This window comes from Dromaius novaehollandiae, chromosome 16 (assembly GCF_036370855.1).
Source record: "Dromaius novaehollandiae isolate bDroNov1 chromosome 16, bDroNov1.hap1, whole genome shotgun sequence".
Lineage (NCBI taxonomy): Eukaryota > Metazoa > Chordata > Aves > Casuariiformes > Dromaiidae > Dromaius > Dromaius novaehollandiae.
The window spans coordinates 17,592,820-17,613,749 of NC_088113.1; the positions used below are offsets into that span (position 1 = coordinate 17,592,820).

General features: G+C 44.4%; 1 protein-coding gene across 1 annotated transcript in view; it reads left to right on the forward strand.

Moving 5' to 3' along the window:
- Positions 1-20,930, forward strand: part of CDH4 (cadherin 4) — a 460,217-nt gene that overhangs the window by 289,698 nt on the left and 149,589 nt on the right. Inside the window, exon 4 of the mRNA XM_064521589.1 lies at positions 7,181-7,357. Coding sequence (XP_064377659.1) covers positions 7,181-7,357 — 177 coding nt within the window. The remainder of the gene's footprint in view (positions 1-7,180; positions 7,358-20,930) is intronic.

Consider the following 20,930-nt stretch of genomic DNA (forward strand, 5'->3'; position numbering starts at 1 on the left):
TGAAGTCTGCGGGAACCATAAAGGATTCCACCAAAGGCAGGTGGATTTCTTATGTGTTTGCAGCGGTCTGTGATTCTACCAGGGAAGGGAAGAGGAAGAGCATCATCTAAAATCCATAAAGTGGTGCACAGTACAGACGATACCTCTAATGATCAGTGTGGTATGGGACCACATAATAAATTTCAGTGCAGCTGTGCCTCTCCACCCTGGCTAAAATTTCCCTTGCCTTAGAGTATCCTTTTTGCATTTCATGACTGTTCAGAATGAACATTAGAGTTCATTTCTGCAGCTCTCCTTGTTAGAAAAGCAAAGCATATTAAAGTGCTGTACAGACTTAACCGATTTCAATTTAGATCGATGATAATTTACCTAAAGTTTAGGCAAACAGAAGGTGTGAGTGCGTTGAGATGATTTCTGAGTTTCATATAAACTGTACTGGGGAATCAACATGTTTGGGTCCAATGGGTGGTCGGCTGGTCAGCAACCACCTGAAGAGCTGTGTTCTTGCCGAAGGAGTGAGCTTGCACGTTAGCTACCATCTGTGTCTATAAGGTGCTTATCTGGGCCACCAGTCTTTTTAGCTTTTCTGATCAAAGAGTTGGAGGTATTTTTTGTTCTTAATAAGAGTCTTCTAAGGAAAGCTCGTGGGTTTTGCAAAGAGTTAGTAGGTGTCTCTTTTCTCTGGAGTCCAAACTTAATTTTGTGTTTAATTACAGTTGCCCAGTAAAGGATCTAGTGCATATTTTGCAAAAAAAGGGTCTTCCCCTCTAGAGAATTGTGTTCTCCCTAGTTAAAATGTCCTGGTTTGGCCTGTTACTCTTCCTCAGCTTTTTTTTTTTTTTTTTTTTTTTTTTTTTTTTTTTTTTTTTTTTTTGCAGCCCTACAACGTTAAGGAACATTTCAGTTCCTCAGCTATTCTGGCCATATTTCATTAGTTAGTTACATGGGATCAAATTTTCCAGAGTCTGCTTAGGCAGCCGGATACCTAACAGCCCTAAATTTGCATGCAGATATCGTTTTTCAGGCATCAAGGAGCCGTGCTCGTGTGCAGGCTGCTGCTGGGCCTCGACGCAGCCTCCTTGCGAGCGCGGCATTTGGCACGCCCGGCGCATGTGTGTGCATTTCACATGGCTCATTCTCCTCCTCTGGGGGCAATAACTCTGGTAGATTTTAGTCAAACTTTCTTGTGCCTGTCAGCTGATGTGTTCTGGAAGCCCGTGCACTTGCCAAATCTGACAATTTTTCTTACTAATTGACTCTAATGTGAACTGCTCTATGCAGCCCCACTGCTAACTGATAAAAAAAAAAAAAAAGTAATGAATTTTTGCTTAACTAGCTGATTTAATTAAAATGTTTTATAGTGTAATTGTATGGTTTCTATAAATGGAGAGGTAATTTTGTTTAATGAGTTCCTAACCAAACATAACATTCCTGACTGTATGTAGCCAGATTTGATAAAGGTCATAAATACTGAGATTCCACTGTTTGCTTTTGTAAGCAGTGATGATCAAACAGCTTGATTTGGCACTTGAAATATCCTGTCAGGATTGGTTCTCCCCTATTCCTGTTTATACCAGAAATTATTAGTATAGTTTTAGGAGCAGAGGGGGTTCTTCTCTCTATCTGAACACTGTTCATTATCTTTAAAGTGGAAGTCTACTGCCAAAATCACGTCTCATTGTCAATTAGTGGCTTCTCTGCAAACACATTAATTTAATGCCCCTGCTGAAGTACTGTGCACATTGGAACATCTTGCTGCTAAAACACTAGTTTTCAGAGCACTTTGACACAAATCATTCATGAATAGCAATTTATGCCTTGATGGTAATGGGACGTGACATGAAGCTATCTTTGATTAAATTTACCACCGAGCTCACAACTATTAGTAAATAGAGCTAATACAGATAGTCACAACAGACTTCCAGAGGGCGGATAAGGAGAAAAACAGATTGCAGATTCCTTACAAGAATACCTTCACATAGATTGACTGTAATAAAAGAAAGTCTAAAATAAGAAGTCTCGTCTTCTTGCAACTAGTTTTTCCCCTGCCTTCAACTTTGGCAAATTCAGCAACGACCTAAATACAAAAGAATCAATTACCTGAAAATAAATAAATTTGCCTTTTGTTCTGCAACCTTTTCATTATATTGTATGAGACACAAAATGAAATATCTCTCTCTGCTAAAAGATCAAAAACTAGGGAAATGGTGTATTTTGGGAAAAAAGGGCTCATTCGTCCTCCGCTGCTGTCCCTGATGTCAGCAAAATGTTGTCTCCTTCGAACAGAATTCATGCAAATGTTTATTTAGCAGCACTCTCATGTTTCTTTTGTTAAAGAACTAAGCTATATTTTCGTTGTCTTATTTTGTGTTTGGTAAATACCATTTTCTCCTGTCCTTTCTGTAGCTACCATGGAAACAAGCAAAAATGCTTCAGATTAAATATTTTTAAATAGATTTTTGTGGTAGAGATGGTATTGCTCTTCAAAGTGTGTGCTGATATGGGAGATGAAGGTGAATGTTTGGGCAGTGGACTAAAGATGGCTTTATATTGCCTTGTATTGATAAAAACATATTAAAAACATGTTAGCTCAGTTAAGCACTAGGATTGACACCAAAAGCAAAGCAAGCAAAGTATGTCTTTCCTGAAAAATCTCTAGTCCAAAGTGTTAAAGACTCTGCAACAACAGTAAGACTGGCATATCAATAAAATAAAAATTAAATCATAAATAATATGGATATTAGGGAAATGAAAGCCTTATCAGCTCTCCTGTTATCACAGTTATCGTTTATTCCAGGGCAAGAACAGTATATTTTAGTGCTGAATGTGTAGCATTTCATTTTGCGGGTTGATCCCTATAAAATTAATAATCTCCAAAAAAATGTACCTTAAGACATGCTGTTATTTATATGCGGAGAATGGTGGCTTATTTACCCAGACATTAGAGCGATCCAAAATGTTCAGCTAAGCAGGAACACAAAATATGATATTATATTATGTAAATGGGTTTGTGATACGCTCTGCTGGATAATAACTTCCAGATGTCTCTGTAGCCAGGGGCTGAGCGATATCAGAGGCAGGTTGGCGGGGAGGGAGACGTGCCAGCTGGCTGGACCGGCTCCCACTAAGTGTAGCGGAAGGGGAGCGCTGGTGTTTCTTCACCCTCGCTGGTTTTATCGGCGGACTAGTGAAAAGCCAGCGGCTCGCAGCCGCCTCTTCACCAGCAGAGATGGGGCTTGGGGGGTGATCAGACTGCCGCGCGCCCTTTTCCTCCAGTGAACCCTTCTTTGACCTCTTTTGGGACTAGGGATGGAGCCTAGCTCATGAGTCCCGGGTGGGACTTGTGCCCCAGCTGCTTTTGCCAGGGCTAAATGCAGCTAAGGAACCTCCCTGCGTTTTCAGCTTCGTGGCATGAAAGGAGTTAGCGCACCGTACAACCTCGCCTTTTTGGAGTAGAGTCTGCTAAATCGGTTTGGCTTCAAAATCTAGAAGTCGCTAGTGGTTTAGATAGATGTCCTCTTCTGAACACAGCGATATATCTATCCACTGTTGTGAAATGCAGCGCTAGCCTGAAAAGGGGCAGAAGAAGTTTCCCCCCTTGAACCCCCCTGGCCTGGCTAGTCCAGCTCGGTCTGCGTGCTTCGTCCTGCTTCGTTAGTACGCTGTAAAAAAATTCTGGCCTAATATGAATGCTAAGGCATTAAATCATACCGGATCCAAATTCACAACGGTTTTACATCCCAGCATGGTCTGTTCTCCCCGTGTTTTTCTTCATCCCACGCTTTGTAATCACTTTTCCTCCTTTAACTTGAAGATTTTCATCTGTTTTTGTTCAGCTGTGTTTCTCAATCTTACCAACATCCTAAAGTAATCGGCACAACGACTAAATTATCTGACTCTTTTATATCCTCCTTTAATCGTGTGCGTATTGGCAAAGCTTTTGCTCGGACGGCGGAGGACAGGGCCGCGGGGAGCGGGGCCGCACTCGCAGCAGCCCCATGGTGAAGACACCCGCCGGAGAGTGGGGAACTCGTGGACTCCCCGCGGTTTTGCTGCAGACTCAGCCTCAGCTCCGCGTACGCAGGAGGGTGACAGCAGCTCTCGCGGGCGGCGGGAGGGACGCGGCCCCGCGGCGGAGCACCGGGGAGCCCGCCTGGCTGGGACGAGGACGGTGGCAGGGCTCAGGTGGCCCGGCGGGAGCCAGAGCAGTGCTTCATTTTCTGAAATGCTCTGCCTGAGAGTCTAGAAAGCATATGGCCAGTAAGGCCAGGAGAGAAGGAGCAGTTGTTATCTCAGTGAAAACTGTTATCAGCAAAAATAGGCTTGGAAGCTGCATTTTGTAACTAATTTAATTTAGTGTCACATGCTGCTTTTGGGGTGAGCTCATCCTCGCAAAATCAGAAGCATGGGAGAGTTTTCTGGGGCTCGTGGTTAGTCGTTGCTGTTATTCCAGAGATGTTCCTGGATGTTTCCCTCAGAAACATGAATAGTTCTGGCATTTGCGCTCACCAGACTTTGTTACTGCATTTGTCTCACAGCTTTTAAACAGCAGAAAACATGTACAACGTATTTAAACAACACGAGAGAAATTAAGGTCATGAGAATGCATCGTCAACAAACGAAGATAAAAAAGAGCTGTTGTTTAAAAAAAAAAAAGTGTTGTTGCAAGGCGCTTTTGAAATTCTACATCCCAAATTCAGAGTCATGTTGATGATTTATTCTAATGTAGGAAAACATCATCAAGAGTGACAAGCAAGCTAGTCACTGTCTAGTCACCTGCCAGCAAATATTTCATAACGACTAAAAAGGCTGCTACTGCCTTGCTGAGCTGACACTAATTATTTCAGTATACACGGAGCTCTGGGATTCGCGTTAATTCTCAAGTCTGTCTTTAGTTCAGACTCATTCCACTGTGTAAACTCAGCAGAGCACAAATTATTTGACCATCCTTTCATAATCTGTCCCCACGCTCGTTGCCAATTATATAAACTGATGCAGATACCTGCTCTCAGAGGAACCCCGTTTGGGAACCACGAGCCAATTAAAAAAAAAGGGGGGATATCCGCTTTTCTGTCTGGTAGTCCTCTTTCATGTTGACAGTCTTTCCTGGGTATCTTCTTTAGATAACACTGTTTCCATCAGTGTTTGGAAAAGATTAGTTTCTGGTGATAAAGCAGTCTTCAGAGGGAAACTCTCCTGGACGCGGCACACTGCATCCCAGAGGAGGGCTGACTCCAACGACTCCTTCCCGTATCCTGAAAGTCCTGGGAGAGTCCCCTGCAGCCGTAGCATGATGCCGTTGCTTTGTTCCCCGCGCACTTAAGCGAATACTTTTAGAATAACATCTAAATATTGAACAGTGGTGCAGTGATCTCGCGGCAGCTCAGGGACTGTGCTTGTTAGAGGTGTATAAAACAGCAGTCGAGCAAACACAAAACACCAGTCACCTCGGTGGCATGAATTAGCATGAGAGAGGATTTGAAAAACATGGCTCTGTGTGCGACTGGGAAAGACCACACTCCTCTGTTCGGTGAAAATTCAGCTCTCTTCAAAGTGGCTCATTTTTAAGGTTCACAGTAAAAATAGCCGCATTTTTTACAAATGCTTCTAACTGCTGCAGTGGGTGGTCATCTGTGTGCCGCAGGTAATGCGGAGGAGAGCCACGCTGCAGCTGTGCGAGTGGCCTCCTCGCTGTGACGTCTGCCTTGCGCCGGGCAGAAGGTCCCCGCGGCTCCGGAGCCGTCGCACGGCTGCGCGGGCTCTGCGGTTTGCGGCTGGCTGCCTGCTGCAGTGCACTGGCAGGGCGAGGATTGAAGGTATTAATGGGTGGATTTATATCGAAGTACAAGCTTCTAAGGAAGCGTTCTCCCTCAAGTCAGTGCTTACAGGTGACTGCAAGTGTTTGTAGGATGTTTTAAGCTTCTCCGTTTGGAGAAGGTGTAAAAGGTAGCGTGGCTTAGCGTTGCAACCACCTCAAAAAGAGGCTTTGCTATTTTTGCTTAGTACAATTTGGTGGGTTTTGGGTGGTGGGATCTGTGAGAATGGCTGAAAACCCTAACAGTGTGGAAATAATATTCCTACTGGATGTTAACCTCAAATGGAGAGAAGGTGCCTTCCAATCTTGCCAACTTAGGAAAGTTTAAACATTTTCTAGTGGAAGTGCAAGTCACCATATGGTGAATTTAAGCTGCTTTCACCAAGCTTGTCTTCACTAGTTATCTTTGGGGTGGACTTTTGAAAAGTCGTGCCTGGAAGGCTGCAGAGTATTCCCCTGCTCAGAGCAGATAACCTCTTAAGAGCCTTCCTAAATCTACATTTCGTTGATTCATCATTCTCTAAGGTGGAAGTTTTCTGATGATGAACCAGCGTCTTTAAATCCAAAAAAATGTTCCATCATTTCCATTTTTTGCAGTAGCATTTTAATGTGACCAACGTCAATGTTTGCCATGGGCAAAATCAGTAATTAAAAAGAAAATTATAAAGAATGACTTAAAAGCACCCAATAATGAAAAAGAAAATTATTTACTGACTGAGATACATTGCACTTCCCAGGCTACATGACTGGGCAGATATATGTGAGATTGGTATTCAAAACCCAGCTCTTTAAAAAGGTCATTCCTCATGAAGCATTAAAAAGTTGAACTAATTCACCTTTGCAGCAGCGGAGCTGCCTCTGGTCCCGGTTTGTTGGCTTTGGCAGGATCCGTCTGCAGCAGCACAGACGGGAGGATGCTGTAACCCTGTTAATGCCAGTGGGCAGGGTAGCTTCGTACCCAGCTTCACAGCGTGAACTTCCTTCGCACTGAACCCACAACACAGACTGTAAAGGAACTGTCTTCTTTTTTTGTATTCTGGTAGGTTGCATTTATTAGAGATTTGCAGAAACTTCTTTACCCCAACGTGCCGCTAAAGCTCCCTGCAGCTGGTGTAATGAAGACGATATATTCTGGGAGGCATCTTGATTTGAGAGTGACAGCTCCGTATAGTTGTGAAAATGAAGTGGTAGCAGGGTTGCCAATAAAACACATTGTGCCTTTGTGATGCGGAAATACATCAGGCTAATAACAATAATTTTCACAGCTACATGTGACCGTTTGCGCGCAGGGAAGCACTGCCGTTGGAGAAGTCCTAAGAAGTGATGGAGAAGCTAACTGGTTTTGCTTTCGTGTTTCCCAAACAGCAAAAAGGAAGGAAGAGCGTGCCTGGGGAGGGCGCCCAGCAGCAGAGCGACACCCTCTTGCCGTGGCGCCAGCACCAGAACGCCAACGGCCTCCGCCGGCAGAAGAGGGACTGGGTCATCCCCCCCATCAACGTGCCGGAAAACTCAAGAGGACCCTTTCCACAGCAGCTCGTTCGGGTGAGTTGGAAAAAAAATAGTAATAATGGTAGTCCTGCAAGAGGTCTGGTGGAGCAGTAGGTGCGGGCGAAGCTCGTAGCATGGAAAATACGGCTTGAAGCATAGGTTCTGCATGAGAAAAGTTGCCTTTTGCCTGCTGCGGAAGCACTTCTCTCCTAAAGCGAATTGTCCAAGCTCTGCCTCCCCCAGCCGCAGAGCAGCCTAATCGCCTCCTTCCAGCCAGCCCCCGAGAGACGCCGGCGTGGCTGCCAGGGTGGCACCGTGCCCGCGCGCTCCTCCAGCCAACGCCTGCAGGTGCGACGCCGGGCCGGGTGACACCCAGCGCCGAGGGGGCGGCGCGTCCTTCCCCGCGCGGCACGGCACGGCACGGTGCGGCACGGCACAGCTGCGCGGTGGCCGCCGGGGAGGCTGGCCGGCTGCCGTCGCCGCAGATGGAGCCTTCGTCCCGGGCGGGTTGCTAGCGCGTTTCTTCGCAAGGGCAATCGCTGAGATCGAGCGTGCCCGCGCGGTGTTTTTGTAATGATTATTGGGTGAGAGAGAAAGAGAAAGAAGAGAAAAAAAGGACATTACCAGACATTGACATATCGACACTGGTCAATAGACTATTGCAGCCGCTGTGTTGTTAGCAAAATACAAATACGTGTTTCTCTTCCTTTTATGGGTACTGATCTCAGTTTTTGGAGCAGTAGAAAAATTAGCTGTGAAAAGAGAACTGCCTGGCAGACTTTTTAAAGTCTTCCTTTGGAAGAAAATGGGGACAATTATAAAATTTAAGAACTTATTTTGCGAAGCTGCGGTGTGTAATTGGCGTGCCTCCTCGGGAAGTTCGCGTCATCATCTTGAAACAATGCCTGGATTAAAACAAATTGCCATCGTTACCTGTTTCACACTGATTAGCTGATTTTCTTCTGCACAGCCAATACCTAGGAGGAAAAAAGAGCCTTGCTGAGTCCTGCCGAAGTTGAGGTGACCTTTGCAATGACTCATGTAATGACTGAAGGTGCATGTTCCCAATTCACCGAGTACTGCTGCGTTCTCTTGAGCTGTCGGTGTCGTTTCTTTGTGCAAATTAGGGAAGTACAGCAAGGAGTGAAACAGTACCAGGAGCTAAACCTCAAATGTTTTTGTGTCTGTTCTAGAATAAAAGGGAGGGAAGCCGAGGAGTTTTTGTGTGTTCAGCAGTGCTGGGTATGGTATAAACCATTAGCGTGTTGGCCTTCTCAGCTTCGTCGAAGGAAATGTGTTAAGAGGAGAAGAACCTGGTATCTCAAAAATACTTTCATAAATCAGATTAATAATTTTGGTTAATTCCTGAATTCCTGAGAAGAATAAGCATGGTACTTGCAAAATGAGCTTGTACCCTGTCCCGCTCCCTGCTGATTTCTTTTGAGCTTTGACTGGAAGTGAGAGGACAATCTGACAACACCTTACCATGAGAAATTTTTTGGTTTATAAGGACTGAAATCTCTCTGGCACTTTTTCTCCCTACAATCTGGAGATGAAACAGAAAGCCCCAGGCATGCGAAAGTCTTGTGTCAATGAAAATGGCAAATGTTAAGTTTTCTATAGGTACAGAAGAACTGATATATTCATTACTTAAACTACCGATAGCCTTGGAAAGGTGACCTAGCTGATGGAAACACAGAGCTCCCAGATTGTCACAGAAATTTATTGCATGGTGGTTTTAAAATATAGATGCTGCAGGAAATACTGAAAATGAAACAAAAAAATGAGGTAGGAAAGAGAGAAATGGTTTACAAAGGACTGCTTTCTTTTTCTCCTGACGTATGGAAAGTATCATAATGACCAGGAAGATCATAGCTTTTGTACAAATAGTGCAGCTTGGCTAAGCATGAGAACCTTTGGTGTTTCAGGTTTGGGTTAGGTATTTTTGCTCACCTGCAGCACCTGGCCCATTTGCCGGCCTTGAATATGGAGCGTGGGTGAGTCCTAGCAGGAGCTGCAGCTTTCCCTGGTAGACTCTGCTCTTTAATTATCCGGGATAGGACAAATCGACGTTTCCGAAGACCAGCACTATCTGATTATTTCTACCCACATAATCTCCAGATTGCCGCGGGGCATTCTGCTGTCTCCGAGAGCTAGGTAGCAGGTTTGATCTGATTTCTCATGCTCTTGCTCATCGGGCACTGAATATTTTCATGTCCATCTGCTTGCAAACTGGAGCAAGAAGTGCTCATGTGAAGTTGCAGCATAGATCCCATTTGTATGGAAAGAAGTCTGTCACAGTTTTCTCTGCTTGTTTTTATAAAGCGTTCAAAGCTAACATTAGTTCCTAGATGCTGAACTTACTTTTGGTCCCAAGAGCCCCGCTTGAGCTTACCCTTGATAGGTATAACTAATGAAAACCAGTCCCTCCATTATAATATCTTTGGTTCTGGTTACATCCAAGGAGAGAAGGGGGTGGCATGAAAAATACGAATTTTAAAGAACCGAAAAGCCCTACCAGAAGTACATTTTCATAGTACCACTTGCTGTTTGCGTTTTTATAGGTCAGACTAATTTAAAATGCATAGGCAAATCTTTCGGGTTCCCTCCTACCCTTGCTTCCTATTGTGAAGTAAAAATTCCATTTTATGGAAGTTGATTAGTTACTTGTCAGTATTTTTAGCAAGGCTGTGCCTGAATGAAGTTTAAATCATAGCAAAAGTGAATACAGCTTGATGGGAGCCACATACCTCGAAATGCATCCCTGTCTGGTTCAGCTGGGATCAACTATCATTCTCTACTCATTAAAGCATTTCATTCCGATAAAATACATTAAATGAAAAAGTTAGAAAGAAAAAAAAAGGAAAAAGTCACAACATTATCCCTGCCCAAAAAAACCTGTCTGTTAATTACAGGGGGTTTTTTTTCCCCCAAAGGAACATCCATGTCTGTTTGTATGCATCAACCATACTAACTAGAAAATGTGTTTAATAAAAATAATATGTAAAAAATAATGATAGAAGTTTCTGGTTAGCTCAGGCTGCTGAAGAATTTTACTTATAAATGCAAATAATGGACCAATTGCTCAGATGGTGTAAATAAACATTACATATAGAAGCTAAAAATAATTTTTCATTGGTATTAAAAATGTTTTGCAATTGTTGGGTTTGTCAGTCAGCTGAAAAATCAGTTATCAAATTTTATTGATATCTGCATATTTATTTTGCAAACATTTATGAATATCTTGGTTTTAATTTCTTTGTGCTTCACTTCCACCTTTGTATTAGGAACAATATTTTACATGCTGTGAAATATTTCACTGTAGTGAGGATAATTTCATTACTAATTGTCAGGTACTCTCATATTATAGCTATGAGGTCCATAAAAATGCCTATTAAAAATACAAAAACAAAATGAAATCCCCCTCCCTCCCCAAGCAAATGACTCATACAGCCACACTGATCAACTAAGATAATGCACTAAATAGTTGCTTCGTTTGCAGAGTACCCTACATTTTCCTTTCTGACTCATCCTCTTTAGCTACAGGTGTAGCTAATTCTTAATTATCTATTATCTAATTATCTATTAGCTAATCCTGTATTTAATTCTCTTTTGAACTTCAAAAAGTGTCTTAAGTTTGGATCCACATATAATAGCATCTTCTAATGGGACTGTTGAGTCAATTTTTGGGCTGAAGTCTTGACCATTGCACTAGGCTCTATAAAATTCATTCATTTAAAAGCTAAATGGCCCTGTTTGGGATGGCCGTTGGTCATGGCAAGGTTGTATAACAAGGCTGTTCCCTCAACCCCTGCAACCCTGCTCATCTATATGAATGCTCCATACTTCCAACTTTACCTCCAGGTACCTTCCAGAGCTCTGAAGATCTGACCATCTCTAGCTTTATCTGCACTGACCATAATTTTAAAATGTGGATTTTACCCATAAGATCTCTTCCGGTAAACAACTCAGTGTTCATTCTCATTGCTCTGGCAAGAAAATCCATTGGGGATGACCGAGAACAGGGTCTCAGCGCCCTTACAAACTGCCTTGATTGCATGCTAGAGACACAGCATGCTCTCTGGTATCTGAACGCTAGTAATCTCAGATGCAAGAATACTAGAAATAATCTGATGTGTATAGCAGGGAATAAGAAGGAAGGATGCGTTTTATGTAAATTTAATCAGAAAGTCTTGAAGTAGTTAGGAAAGTTGGTGGAATATAACAAACCTGGAGACTCTTTTGTTGCTTTGCAGGGGAGCTGCCGTTGGCCGGCGGGGCTCGGCGTGGCACAGCGCGCGTCGAGGAGGCACGGGGCTCTCGTGAGCACGCTAGCAGCCCGGAGGTGGGCTCGTGGGTGTGGGTAGCACACGCTAAGCTGTGCAGCAAAATTGGGTATTTAATACAAAAAAAGTTGATAGCACACTCAAGAGCTCTACAGCCTGTTTGTGTGGTATAGCCCATTTTAGCTCCGGAAATACCTGTAGTGAGATGGTTCTCCAAAAGTCTGAAATCGCCGTGTTTGAGGTACACATCAGGTATCCCGCGCTGAGAACGCCCCACAGCCTGGACAGTCAGCCCTTAGCGTTGCCCTTTCCTTTGCTCCTCAGAGAGATTGCAGCGTGCACCTTTGCACTGTTTCAGATAGTTTTACCGTATGAAATCCCTCGCGCGTCCCGGATCAACCATGGTGCTTACGGCTGTGAAATTGGCAGTTCAGCATCCGTTAACTCTCAGCTGCAAGACAGATGGCATCTGTCGGTGGGTAAGAGAAGGTTTGTTGAGAAAAGGCCTTGCAAGTGCTTCCCAAAGGACCTCAGACCTTCCTTTTCCTGAGAGAGACGCGGACAGCCTTGATTACAAATAGGCCTCGATCTTCCTCGTTCTTTGTGTGAACAGGTGTTTATTTTGCCTTACTAACCACAAAAAAGAGAAGGGTAGTCCCAGCTCTGAGCACATTTCGCCCTCGGTACCCCGTGAGCCTCGCCAGCTGAAAGCTGTGCACTTCAGTCTCGGTGGTGGTCGCCGGAGGGGTGTGAAGGAGCGGGCTGAGAGGGTGGCGAGGAGATGGGACCGTTTCTGCAGCAGCAGCAGCCAGCCGGCTCGCTCTGCGGAGCTGCAGCCTTTCTCTGAAAGCTGTTGAAAGGATGGTGGAGTCCAACAGCCCTCGGCCCTTGGCTCCGATTTCATGACACAAACCAGCCTGAAGTCCAAACAGAAAAAGATTAACAGGAAAAGGTTTTATTAAGCCCGGGCAGATGTTGCCGCAGTCTCAGCTGTGGCACGGAGCCGCGCTGCGTGTGTTGGTGCCAGGGCAGGACGCACCACGCGTTGAGCGCGTGGAGAAAGAGCAGCGATAGGATGCTTCGCCACTCTCGTGGCACGTCCATCTGGAGTTTCTTATAAAAAGACAGTTTAAAGTAGGTTCCTAAATGTATACCACAGCATTCGTAAAGCTGCCGTACTACAGCGCGCTCCTTTGTTTGCATTCTCCCTGGAAGCGCAAAGACCAGGCGTCATTTTTAACCCTCCTATCATTTCACAAAAACAGCAGGCCAGATCCTGATGTAAATTCATGCATCTCTGCCAGAGCTGGTGGGGCCGCACCAGCATACGCCACTTGGGAATCTAGGTCAAAAAAAGCAGATGCCCAGTGTTTTGTGGGCTTCGCCTGCACACACACACACAGCGCTATGGATTGAAAAGTGCAGCTACAGCATAAATGCTCCATTTGAAATTCTCTTACAACAGCATTCAAGCCTATACTGTAATTATACATATTGTATTTCCTTGTATTCAGACCCATGGGGAATTTATATTGTCCTTGCTAAAGCCAGAGGGACTGAAGGAAAGCAGTCATTTAATGATTCAGCTGTCTTGGGCTCTATGATTTAATCAATCATATGAAAGAAATTTTTAGATTCTTTGTGTTTAGAGTTCTCTTGTCTGAGCAGAAAATGTTCCCTTTTTGAATTGCTTTAATAGCAGTATTTATGCAGCTGAAAGTTCCTTAAGAAATGAAAGTAAAATCAAATTGCTGAGAATGCCTAGATAATTTATCGGAGAATATTCAATTAGAATATATTAATATTTTAGATTTCCATCATTAATTTAATATTCAGAGATTTAATTTAGTCGTTGAATTGCTGTAGTGCCATGCGTGGGTAGATTGTTAGGCTGAGTGCTTAAAACACCTGCCACAAATGGGTGACTCTCACTTTGATTCCCAAGAGCACAAATGCCTTTCTACTGACATAAGTCTTGCAGCGAAAGCTCAGACACTAAATCTTCGCCTGTGCTCTGCATTTTTCCATAATTGCAGAATGGAATAATACAATCTTCTAGCAGAAAAAAATGCAAGAGTCTGACTTATTTATGTCTTCAAATCCTGATAGAGGGGGAATTTGGTGGCTTGTCATTCTGAATTTGGCAATGTATGGCTGAAGAATTTCATTCTGCCTGGCCTCGCCTCTGCTCAGGTAGAACCTCCGTAAGTCACATCCGGGCTTTAAGGAGACTGACGCTTTGCAGACTGAGATCAGGGACTCTCACTGCCCAGTTCAGCTTAAATTCCTGCCTTTGAGATGTTGCCATTTTCTAAAATGCTTTGGAAATAGTAACAAACATGCATGAAAAAAACACTAACTCCTAAAATGCCATGTGGTAGGGAAGTGATAAATTTCCATCAGATTCCCAGTTGCATGAAAAAGGGCCAATTTTTAATTTCCCATAGAACATAACAACTGAGATATCCGGAAGCCATTGGCAGCAATGCAGCTCTGCTGCTGTTCAGATCAGTAAGTCCCGGCATGAAATTTCAGAAGTCTCCAAATTCATTGATAATATTTCTGGCTTGCTTCAGGTTCACGCAGAATCTCAGGATGTTTCTTTTTTGTTTGATTGTCTGTAGTGTGGGTTAAAGTCAGGTCAGGGTCCAGGAACCGTGGTCACAGGTTCCGTGTTTGTGTTTGGCACTTTGTGTCTCAAAACTTGTTTCCATGTACGTGGGTGTTTGCCTAATGCTGGTACAAATCCTACTCAGATTTGTGCTAATATACGTTCCTGGAAAGCAGGAGCAACAGGTGGGTACCTGTTTTGCAGGTGTGAATAACAGAGAAGCTCCAAAGAATGAAGGACAGTGAAAGTTTGGGGTACGGTCAGTCAAATACAGCGGGTACTGGGCTGGGAGACCTTTGGTCCGACCTTATGTAATGCAGTGTTTTAAACTGTTTGGCAGTCGTTCAGAATCCACATAATGCTGAAGAGCGGGATGTATCAACAGGTATTTGTGTCCATACCGCCAGTCGCTGCTTGTTTAAAACTAAACCTGTGTGTCAGTGTGCAGGGTGGTTTTCCCGGGGAGTCTAAGGTGCTCGTCCGTCCTGATGCAGCGGCTGAGCAGCAGCTCCTTTCCTTTGCCGCTCTCGGTTGATTCCTGCACCACCACCCCGTCCAGCCCTTCCCTCTTCCCTGCTGGGCTGAGTTCACCTTGGGAACAGGAAAAGCAGGAAGCACAGACGGAGAAGCACCCCTCGCCTTGAACTGCCGTGTGAGGCATACTGCAGAGAGTTCATCAATCACTCCAAAGGGTGTTTAGCTGCAATAGCCCATTGCACATATTGCAACATATCATTACATCCCCATCCTCTACCGAAAGTGAGATGAGTGTAATGGTCGCTCAGTATGGCTGTCATTATGTGTGGAGGCAAAGACGGGAAGGCATAGTCAGAGCTAATGCACGCTGCTCATGAGAGCTATTGAAAATCTGTAAAGACAGGGTACACAAAAACAGTGGGTTAATTTGGTAAGTCTTAAGATTTGGGTTTGCTCATGACTTTCCCACCCGAAAATAATAATAATAATGAAAAAAAGCTAATGCATAAGCAGAGACAAAGACCTTGCAATCTGCCTCTTTGTTGGAATAATTCATCATTTAACACTCATCACCCCTATTAGTGATAGGTTTCTGTGGGGCTTGGCTTCCTGGGTGAGCTGGAGTCCTGAAGAGATGGTGGACCTGTGTGGGAGTGAGTTTGGATTTGTGGAATCGTGGTGCACATGTAACCTTGACAGCTAGGCTGTTGCTGAAATTCACTGTATTAGGCTGGAATAACATAGGAAACAAAAAACCCATCCACCCTTCCCCCTTCCCCCCCATACTATTGCATATGTTCTTTCTTGTCTGCTCTGCTAAAGAATTAAATTCAGCACCCTGGAATTTCAGATGTCAGCTTTTAAGATTTTAGAGAATTTACTCTTGGGCTAATTTTAAGCTTTCACTGCTGCAGTTAATTGTTTTATTTATAACTGCTGAGATTTTCAGTGATAAAGGTGTCACCATCTAAATCCTTTCTCAGCTGTCTCTATTGCAGGCTGACTGAGAAGTGTAAGCCGTGGTTGGATGATGGGGCGGCAAAGAGTGGTTGTGTAGCAATTTGCCACAGTTTCATTAAAGACCTTGTTTCTTTCCAATTTATTCTTTCCCAGAGCTCTTATCATATTTTTATTAGCATTTGTATTTGTTGCTAATTTTCTTAAATTAAAGGATGCTTTTTCCCTATCCGAACAGTTAGACAGCTTACAAACAAACAAACTAAACCTTGGATAATATTAAGGGAAACATTTTGCCCGAGGCGGTTTGGGTGTCTGCAGATGGTACTGAACATTTGGCCCTCATTCAGCAGAGATTTTAAGCACGTGCCTAAATTTGAGCCTTTAAGTAGTTCCAATGGCTCTTCTGAGTCTGTTTAGTGACTGAAAACCAAGGACATGGATAGTGCATTGCTGGATGAAGACCAGACAGTCAGCACTATGCCTCCTTGGCCATACCTGTGGCTTTTCCTGCATTTCGTGTTTTACTTCCATTCCTCTGCGTGGAGGAACCTTTTCTCAGGAGGCTCCGAGGCGGAGGCCTGCCCCGGGCAGAGGCGGTCGGGGAGGTGCTGGCCCTGCTCCGCACCTCCGCGTGGCCGGAGACGGGGCTTGGAGAGCAAGGAGTGTCACTACTTGGAGCAGAAATAGTCACAGACCTTCAAATGCAGTCGTGCTGGTAGGCATCGCCGGGACAGTTCAGCTTCCCCACTTCTTTTCGCTCATGATCTCCACTCATTTTAATCAAAACATGAAATGGCCTGAAGATGTATTTGCATCTGTACTTGGGTTTTGTAGCCCTTTCAGGCTGTTTTGCAGTTGATTTATTTGTTTGATTGGTGCTTCGAGGCGCTGTGAGCGGCAATATTTATTTAAGCAAAGATGCTAATTTTATTTTGGCAGAAAGTGGGTGGTTTCAGGAGGAGGAAATGCCGTGCGGGCTCGTCGTTTCTGTCTCGGAGAGGAAAGCCACACGCTGCCCGGTGAAATGACTGGACGTGAGGCCAAATCTCTGCCCCAGCGATGTAGATGCAGCTGCTAACGTGCCCTGCTAGCAGCCTCGTTCTGCTAACGAAGCTCTCGTTGGGCAGCTTCGAGGGAAAGCTTCGGTTCACCGGGGTGCCCCGGTTGCTGCGGGACTGGGACGAATCCTGCACGTGGGGCTGGTCGGCTCCATGCCCAAGTCAGCAGTGAAAGTGGAGCAGCTAAAAGGGAGAATATCCAAACGCGCTGAGAGCTGTTCAGAGTTATTTCTAATGTAACATCATTGAGGAGAGTTTATTACGAGAGTGAGGGAAAGAAATGAAGATGAAGGGTCCGCACTAAAAAGAGTTGTTGGTTAATCCATAGCCCTCCTAAGGGACTTCTGTTTGTTGGAAAACAAAAATAAATGTTTGGCCATCTTACATTTTCAATGGTCTGGTTTGCAGTAAAATGATGACACAATTTACTTACCAGTAAATAGCATTCAACTGCATCTAACACAAAAAAATTAGAGTAGGAGAATCAGACATCATCAGAACATAAATCTTTTATGGAAGATTATAGCAGTTATTTATTATTTGAAAGCAAAGAATGGAGAAGCAAGGTGGCAGTTTTCTTTCAGTGATGGGGAATACACGCTCTAATGTCTCCATGAAAAAAAAATACTGCACCAAAGCATTCGCATTCAGCTTGATGGCAAAAACACTATTCGTTAGCATCTGTTTTTGCAGGGAAACTCCTGTTAAGAGAGGAATTTAAATATCGGAGGAAGCATTTCCAACAACTGTCTAGGTTTACCGAATATTTTTCAGACAGTGCTATGTTTATGGTGCAGACTTCTGTATGCTAAAGGAAGAGGCAATTCAAAATTTATGAAACAGCTGCTGTGTCTTTTGAGCACCTAAGGGACAGAATGACACAACATACATGTATTTCTGAAGTCATTAAAAGAAAAAGAACTTTCCATTATTCCTTTCAAATCACAACTCACAGTATCTGCAAGTTTTAAAACAATTTCTTATAATTTTTTAATTAGACATGAATACAAAATTTAACATTCAGGTATAACATGCTATCAGGAAATCAACTGTTTTCTTCTCTTTCTCTCTCCATCCAGTTGTTAAAATGTCCCCCTCGGTTTTTTTTTAACCTCTTGTTCCTAATGAGACTTCCTCCTTCTCCACACGACGCTTTGTGTAAGCAACCTGAGCTCTTGATTAATCAGTAATTAGGGAAGTAGTCATACTGATTTCAGGTCTCTAGTATCTTACTCTCCAAATGGAATTCAAGACCAAAATCTAAAGGAAAGCCATAATGTCAATATTATGTCATGCCTAAGCATGTGATGATAAAATCGTATCAGAGTCAGACCAAGCGCTATCTGTTTATATAGGAACAAGTCTCTCCGGCTTGATATGCGGTGTAATATAATCATAATTCTTTTCTGCAGCTGCTTTCCACATATGCTCCCCATTATTGCCTTGCTTTGTCATGACCAGCATTCAATATTTCAGCTTAAAGTTTACTATGCCTCTGCCATTTTAACTGACAAGTACTGTTTCCCTTCACTTTATGTTTGCTGAGCAGATAGGGCCTAATTCAAAATTTAATGAGCCCTCATTAACCTCGGTGAGCTTTGGATCAATCCCTTATAGTCTAATATTGTAATAATGCCAGGGTATTATGGAGTTAAAAGCTACCATACAGTGGTCTGAGGATAAAGTCACTGCAGGCATGCAGCTTAATGGGGTATTAATTGGATAGAGGGTATTCATAAGTACAGAGCACAGAGTGTGTATATTGTGGAGAGAGCAGAATAAATGCTGAATGGTATGGTCTTAACGTAAGGAAACCCTTCGTTTCCCTTTGCAGCAGTCTTCGGTGTGATTACGCATCAGGCACTCAAGGAGTTAATGGAGGTTGGTGCAGGTTAATGGTGCTCTCGCCTGCAATTCCTCCTCTTCTCTATTGTCACCCGGTTCTGAAGCTCTTCCTGCGCCGGCTACATCAAAACCGCTTCTCGAGAAGCAAAGCGGTCCCACAAAGGTGGGAGCGTTGGAAGAGATTCATCAAAGGGAGCTGCTAATTGCAAGCAACAGCTTTTTCATTTCTCCTTTTCTTGTCTGGGAGAAGGCCCTTTGAACACGTCATTTAAGATAATCTGAGATGTCGTGCTGCCTGAGTGCCTGATGCCGGTAGGGCTGGGGTAAGCGAGCCGTTGAGGCCAACTCTATTCCTGTGGCCTGCTCTTAATGCTGGCTTGAGGCTGTGCCAATAGATCTACACCCAGGCATGTCAAAGCAGCCTATATCAAACATGTTATTCTGATTTCTTCTTTATACCCTGTCCAGATTATCCAAAAAAAAAAAAAAAAAGGGCTTAATTCTTGGAGATACTGTTTTTATTAAAAGCCACAGATAAGTGATGCTGGGGCCAGGCAGCTAAAAAGGGAGGAAGGTTGCACATGCTGGGATTGCACGCGGAGCTGCTCGCGAGTCCCCGTCTGCTGCAGGCTTTGCGTAGCCCTTTCATGCTTTCCCTTTGCTCCCGTCGCACGGGAAGCCTGGCCCTTCGCGGGGCTCGCGGCTGCCTGCGGGTTGGCACATGGACCCTGCCTGCCCACCTGCAGTCGCACCCCTTGCCTGCCTCGCCCGGTGACCCGCCGCGGAGCACTGCGGTGCCTTGCAGGTTTGCAGTACCCGCTGCATTGCTGTGCATCGGGAGCGCTGCAGCGACGGGAGCTGCGTTTCTGTACCAGTGCACGGGGGGGATCAGGCAGAGCCAGGAATTAATCCGGATTGATTCGGATTCCTGATGGGCCGATGGGAATGAGACACCGGAGCACCTTAGCAAATCCTGCCTTATGCCCATATGCCTTTAAAGTGCGGATCTGTGGAGCTTAGGATCATTTTCCATTTCTTCTTTTCTTCTGTGTCGGGAGACAGGCCCTTAGGATAAAGAAAGGATCTGGGACTGCTCCTTGACTTTTTATCCCGTTTCAGATTTTTAAAGGTAAAGGCCCTTAAAAGAAAGAGCGCAGCAGCGTGGGAACGTGCAGAGGGCACGTGAACCTCGGCCTGGAGCTGTTGCGCTCGCAGGGACGGGGACGGCCAGGGCGTTGCTGGGTCCCAGCTTTCCAGGGGGGCCGATTCCGGCTGGTTTCACGCTGGGTTTCCCAGCGCCCCAGCACTGAGGAGGACTGATCCCTTTTACTTACTTATCCTAGATTTTTCTCTGCGTGTCTTGCTTTTTTAAAGAGCTGTTCCTTCTCTTCTGTGAAGCCACAGATTTAGCAAGTCCTGTCTTTCCCCCATGCCACCAGGTGCTTTTCCCTTCGTGCTGGTGACAAGTTGCTTTTTCTCCATATAGCTAAGAGAAAAATGAATAATCACATTTGTAGCCATTACAGATGTTTTTTCTGGAAACCCCCAATACTTGCTAGCTCAGGGAGACATGTCCCTATTCTGTTTTATTTTTAAGCAAATGGCTGTATAACAGTGTCCTCCGTACTGCCTGTGCCAGCCGGCCTGTGGCCCTCAGCACTGGTCCTTGCACGGGATTTCTGGATGGGTCTTATTGGATGCGTGAACCAGGCTTGAAAACACGTGCTAAGAAAGTCCAGGAAATTGTGCTTGATTTGGTGTCGTCTTTTGTGTTCTTCAACTTTTTAAGTAGATAGCTGCTAAAATACTTGTTCCCTTTGCGGTATTGTGCAATGCTGTTTTCTCCCCTCCAGAGCAATGCTGTAGCCTGAATACCTGCCTCGTCTCTTCCGTATCTCCTGGCATTCCCCGTGCTCCCCTTAGGCCTGTCTCCTGTCCCTCCGTTTCATCTTCTTATCTACTTCTGCCTTCACATTTTAATTTTTACTGTTCGGTGTGCCTGGGTTGTCTCCATCCAGGAGTGGGGTAGTATCGATACTGCCCTTGAGAAACTGGGAGGTCAGCTTAAGTCTCTGCCATACCTAGTTCTTGCACCTTCAGTTTTCACTCCTATTGCATCCCAAATCTTTCTTCTCAGTCATTAAAGTAAGAAATATTAAAAAAAAAAAAAAAGCGTACTTACAGTGACTCCCAGAATTGCAAATGTGAATACAGTGTAATCTGTGACGCAGCCGTGAGAATGCCCACAGTCTTTTCTCCTTGGACTGAAGCACCAGTTACATGTCACCACTACGATATGTTTTAAAGGTTGCTGTGTTGCCTTCTGGGTCAGTGTGGGTGGAAGTGTGGACGTTTTACAGCTGAGTGTGTTGCTTTAAGAGCTGAATCAA